At 43.3% G+C, this 6,218-nt stretch overlaps 1 protein-coding gene across 1 annotated transcript in view; it reads left to right on the forward strand.

Annotated features, from left to right (window-relative positions):
• NT5C1B (5'-nucleotidase, cytosolic IB) overlaps positions 1–2,476 on the forward strand; it is a 103,055-nt gene extending 100,579 nt beyond the window's left edge. The window contains exon 6 of the mRNA XM_085610638.1: positions 55–2,476. Coding sequence (XP_085466764.1) covers positions 55–417 — 363 coding nt within the window. The 3' untranslated portion in view covers positions 418–2,476. The remainder of the gene's footprint in view (positions 1–54) is intronic.
• The last annotated feature ends 3,742 nt before the right edge of the window (positions 2,477–6,218 follow it).

Here is a 6,218-nt window from a genome sequence, read left to right on the forward strand (position 1 = left end):
GAAATTGCAAAACATTATCATGAGATTAACCTTTTTTTCTATATTTCTTTTAAGGGTCCTTTAAAAGGCTTCCTCGAAGCTCTTGGAAAACTCCAGAGGAAGTTTTATGCCAAAGGTGCCCGCTTAGACTGCCCAATCAGAACCTACCTCGTCACGGCCAGAAGCGCAGCAAGTTCTGGTGCCCGCGCGCTGAAGACGCTGCGTAGCTGGGGTTTGGAGATCGATGAAGCACTTTTCCTCGCAGGTGCCCCAAAAGGGCCAGTTCTGGAGAAAATACGCCCCCATATTTTCTTTGACGACCAGATGTTTCACATAGAAGGCGCACAGCAGATGGGCACCATTGCAGCTCATGTGCCATATGGTATTGGCCAGAGATACAACAAGTCCACTCCCAAAGAGGACTCCGAGAAAAAATAAAGCAGCTATTTATCTATAAGGAACCTGACACAAGCACCTCCCCCTCCCCCTCCCGTCAATCTGGAGACTAGCCTGTTTTACAATCATGATTCCACTGCATTTTTTAACAAAAGCATCCTAACACTTGGAAAGTCAAAAATTGATTTGTTCACACACCAATTGTAATCACCTATAGCAGTGCCGCACAGTACCTCTAATTCCAGTTCAAAGAAGAAACCGGAAATCCTGAATGTTTAAATATTTTAAAGTGCCCGGTTGCTGGCATGCCTCCTCAACACCTATGGCCTCCTAATCTGAAACCATAGGTGCTTCACTGTTTCTTAGATTTTGGTGCCTTTCTCTTATAAATAACATGCATTCAGTGCTCCCCAAAGGTACCACCACCTACATACACATGAAATGCAGACCTCTGTTTTACCTCATTCTTGTTAGCTCTGTATCTATGGACCAATACTTAGATCACCTGCTGAGATACGAAGAGCGGGCACTTCTTTGCAGGTTGACTGGTGCCACCCCATGCAGAAATCACAGATCTTTTTCGAAATAGTTAAGGTTGTTATTTGTAATCATGTACGATGCCTGGGGCATAAATGTTTAAAGGCAACACAAAGTAATGCCGTTCATTAAAACGCTGAACTCTGCCCGCGTTGCATTCTCCTTTAAACCTTCACAAAGCACAGTGCACATTTCCTACATTTTTAAAAGTTTAGTAGAAATCATGATCTGGTCTATATTACACCTGTGTTAATACACATTACTAGTTCCATATCATGCTTCGAACCTCAGCATAAGCTGCAATGACGCACAATTGACACGTTTTGATTGGTAACTGTGCCTTGAATAGCCCAGGACAATCAGTCTTTCCAACACACCAGGGTGCACATTTTAAAGAGACAGGCTCTGATACTTTGCATTGCACAGCGTAAAATTCTGCATCCATTGACATAAGGCTCATGGCACGTATACAGTTAATTTGGACACCATCACTGATCCAGACTGTTAGAAAGCAGTGCTCCTGGTTATCAAATAAAATATAGCATATCGCAATTATTGTTTAATATATGTGCGTAAATAGTATCTGTGTTCTTAACCTATACTGACTAGAACTATAACCTTTTATGGCTTCATGTCCGTCTATTTTTTGTTTGCGTTATTTTTTTTCCACTGGCTACTTTTTTATTACAATTTTAATGGATTTTTCAGTTTTGCAGATTATTTCTTAAAGCATAATATGAGATCTGCAGGCCTGATCTAGGCAGCGCTTTCCATCCTTTATGGTCCTTCTCATCCCTCTGTGCCCCTTCAACTCAAGAAGATCTAGTCACTTTTTAAAAACTCAGAACGTTATTGTTTTCATTTGTTACTTCTTGATTCTGTGAGCCTGTCACCTTTTGCATAGCTGAAATATTTTTGTCCTATTGGCTAGTGAAAAAACTAAAAAAAGTCTATTGATTGTTCTTCATTTTTAGGTCTACTTTGTACCATTCTTTGTGACAGTGTCCTCTGGGACATTGGGCAAGGATTTCCATGAAATACAAAAGAGAATTGTTCAACAGTGTGACCCTTCATTAAATAACGTTTTTATTTTAAATAACTTAATTCGTAATAAAACTGTATTATGTACCATTTACTCCATTAGATTTTACGTTTCAAAATTCCAAACATATGTTTTTCTTACCTTTTGGATTTAAGTACCATTTTTATAAAGAAAGAAATGCTCTAGTTTTAGCACTTTTGTTAAAGTTTTAGAAAAACAATCCTATAATATATTGTTTTTATAATATTATATATTTTCTACAGTATGTTTTGGAATGTTATATAATTCTCTATGAGTGGGTTGCTAAATGGTTATTTATAATTTGCAAGCTGGTTATGAGGCAAATTGTTTACAAACGTCTCTGGTATTTATCACTTGGTATTCAGGGGCTAGTGGTTCTGGATTTTACTGTATGGATGATGAGAAAAAATAAATAAGGTTTTCACCATCTTTTTATTACCCTTTGGGAAAATAGGTTTCAAAACTGTTTTCTTACTGAAATAAAGCGGACTATATTGAGTACTGAAATGTGGTTTCTTTAAAAAAACAAAACGAATATTACAACTAGACAGGTCCACCATTACATTATAAGGATACTGCAAGTCACCAATAATTTCATTGATCACATAGAAAGAAGCCTTAGGTCGCAGGTCAAGTGCTTTATAAAATCATGGAACTCTGAGGAGAGATGCAATATCATTCTCATATATGATTGTGTGCATTTTTTCCCTATAGTATATGGCCTTGTTGCCTCAAATGCTTTTCTTCCAGCCCCACTCGTTTTATAGTTCCAATAATTGCAAAGCAGGCTGATATCATATTTGACACTTTAACCCAGACCTGGCTGTTTCACCAAGAACACTTAGCATGTTGGTATTTGTAATGCAAATTGAGGAAATAAAATAAATTACGAGCCTCAGAATGAGACAAGTAGTTATGACCGATTGAGGGTATCACAACATGGCATGGTGCCCGTCGTCAACAAAAGAAGTGCAGTCCCCTAGTACAAATAAGATCAGCCCTGGCCATAATGCAAAGTAAATTGGGTGTAGAATAAAACATTGCAAAGCAGCCATTTTAGAAGGAATCCTGCCCCTGACAAATGCCATCTTGTTGCTCCTTTTTGGGTCTCGGCTAGCGAAGGCTGCGCTTGGCGAGATTTAATGTTTTTCAGTAGTGGGGCTTGAACCCGCCCTCTTCTCCATTGGCTGGCTTCCTAAACGGAGGCCAGCCATTGGAGGAGAGCGGCCTCTGTCCATTTAAGCCCCGTCTTTTTCGGATTCGGGCGTGTTTTTTAGTTTCTTTCTCTCCTCTGGAATGTAAACATTCCAGCCAATGGGAAGAGGAGAGAAAGAAAAACACGCCCCCAAATCGGAAAATGACGCTGCGTTTCTCCGAGGCATTTCTGCATGACCTCGGAGAAAGATGGTGGTGTTCATGGCGTCATCCCCACCATCCTCAAGATGCAGCCAGAATGCAATAACGAGTTCCATCAGCCAGACACTGGGAAGTACAGCCAGCTCAGACCCAACTCTAGCCCAACGAGGTATGGCTCCAGGGGAAAAAGAGACCCCGGTATTGTTGTTGATGTCCCAGTGCGGGAAGGCTCGTCCCTTTTCCTCTCAGCCCCTTGCAGACGCAACAGCAGGCCCGGGTGCACTCCAACTCTTACTGCGCCAGGGCTCCGGTGATACGCGGTCCGCCTCGCCATCCTTGTATCACTGGGTCCAGATGCAGCTACGTGGCCAATCCCGCGGCACAACTTCCAAGAGATTCAGGGGCTCCCCAACTGTCCAGGTCCATCTCGCCCAGTCCACCGCTCTAAGAGCCGCGATCACCAGCCCACCAGTTGCGAGCAGCCTAGGATTCCGCAGTGACGCACCCGATCAAAGATGGCAGTGGCGATTCTCGTTGGGGCACAAAAAGGCAAAGGCCTCCATCATGGCCAGTTTGTTCTTTGAGCCCAGAAGCACCCCTGCTTTAGGCGCACACCAACACTTACTGCGCTACAGCTGCGGGAGTTCGTATTCCCCCCCCCCCCACCTCCACCCCCCTGCGGCAGCGTCCTCCGCTCAGGGCACCGCGTCCAGAGGTGGTTGCCGGTAGATCCCACCAGCACTCTTTTCGGCACCGACACTGACTTTTCCTCATTTGATACGAACTGTGAGCAAGAGAAATAAAAACACACAAACGGGAGAGACAGGGAAAGGCGGCAAATAGGAATAAAGCAGGGCTCGGTAAGAGTGAGATAAAAGGGCAGCAAGTGTCAGGCCGTGGATTGAAGAGGCCTGAGGTGAATTCCAGACTACGCGATCTTGGTGTTTGGTGCCCATGTTACTAATAGCAGCACCAGTGGAGAACTTTGAGCTCCAGCACTCATTCTTTTACAAATTAAGCACCAGGTGCAGGGGATTTGAGCGAGGTTTAGGCATACTTTTATAATTCAAATAGCAGCTTTGGGGTTGGGGACCCCTTCGATTTAACTTCTTTTAACTGTTATAGTTTCACGGCATAAAGCAACCTAGAATTTGTTGGTGTGTTGGCGAGTCTCCTTTGTGGAACAGGATGATTTCTCCACACTCAAGGCGAGATGATGGAGCCTGTGCAGTGGTGGTGGTGGTTTTATTGTAGTGCATGGTTAGGTCACTGGGGGCGCGCAGTAGGGTGCTTTTTATACCCCCAGTGTCTTCTGTTAATCAGTGGTCTCCACTTCTGCCTATCTCGCAGCCTGACCCTTCCGGTGCGCCGTCTAGGGACCCTTCTGCACCCATCACTTCTTCGCTCAGCCCTGGCGCAGAATTGAGTACAGTGAAGTGACATTGTATAGCGTGAAGTGACATTCGCGACTTAGAGTGGCACAGAGTTGAATAGCACCAAGAGTAGAGTGACACAAAACCAAGCTCTTCAATGCCTCGTCAGGGGTAGTGTTATAAAAATAAAATTATAATGGAGTGCAGTGAAGCAGCATTGTGGTCTGTGGAGTGGCGGGGCACTGAGTAGAGTGGCATTGGACATCCACATTTAAATACAAATTTTACTGCAATATTTATATTTGATTCCTGAGTGAAAACTTGATATGGCCCATTTCATCAACTGATGCAGCTAGTTTGGGACCAATTGCTCAGAGGGCACCAAAGACAGGTTGGAAACAGGGCTCTGTAATTGACTACACTAACTTGAGTGCCTCTAGAGGCCCCCCAAAAATCAGTCTTTACCCTTTCCTTCCTATCTTCACTCACCTACATGGTATGTTAAGAGACAATTGTACAGTGGAAGACCCTTCTGATTGAAGGTGGTGGGTGGGGGAGGGAGGGGGCGGGTGAGGTAAACTTTGTTCAGCCACAACCTTACGGAAAGTCCGTATGGAACCTTGGTCACTTTAAGCTCAACAAACTCCAGAAAATATAACTTTTCTCAACTGGCATTTAACAGTCTAAAATCGTTGTTGGAATGGCCCAAAAAACACATCAGATTTCGGCCCAACCTAAGCACCCAGCTTGCCTCAACCCCTAGATTATCAGAACCTTATTTTCCTCATTCATATTCTAGTGCTGTGAAGCAGTCCAAGTAAGTACGGCCGGTTTCATACACATCATTGTGAGGAACAGGGTGACGCGTTGGCATCTGGTCAGCTGAATGGGATTGACATTGTAAATAACAATGCAGTTTCTTTAAATGTTTTAAAAACAAAAACAAAAATAATGTCATGAGCAATGCCAATAGCTCTAACTTTACCAATGCCGAGACCATTGCATTGTAAATGCTTGTTAGGTCTGACATTAGCCAAGACCTTTTGTTTTCCTAAAATGATTCTATAAAAATACATAAACATTCTTATGTATATACAGGGGCTTTCTTTCAGTTGTGTTCATCCATTGATCTGTTTTAACGTCACTCACATTGTGCTTCCACCCGCCACAACATACAGCATGGGGCAGTGGAGTGGGTCAGCCTACTTCAGCCACTAACTCCCCTCATTGTGAGTCACTGCATTATGTCTGTACACTATGTGCACTACAGCTGTTAAAGAAGTCCAGGGTCTGGTGGGTCAGTGTGTTCTTTTTTTTCCAAAACATTTTCCCTTGCAATAACTTTTTTGTGATGTTGCAATGTAGGGAAGAAAGCAGCACAGGGGTCATATTTGAGGTGTTTGGTGATTTGCTAACATACCCCACCAATACTCCCGTTTCTGTAAACTTAAAAGCGCCCAATACAAGATGATTGCCATAGACTTGCAAGTTCTGCCACACAACTATGAAACACT

This window comes from Triturus cristatus, chromosome 6 (genome assembly GCF_964204655.1).
Source record: "Triturus cristatus chromosome 6, aTriCri1.1, whole genome shotgun sequence".
Classification (NCBI taxonomy): Eukaryota; Metazoa; Chordata; class Amphibia; order Caudata; family Salamandridae; genus Triturus; species Triturus cristatus.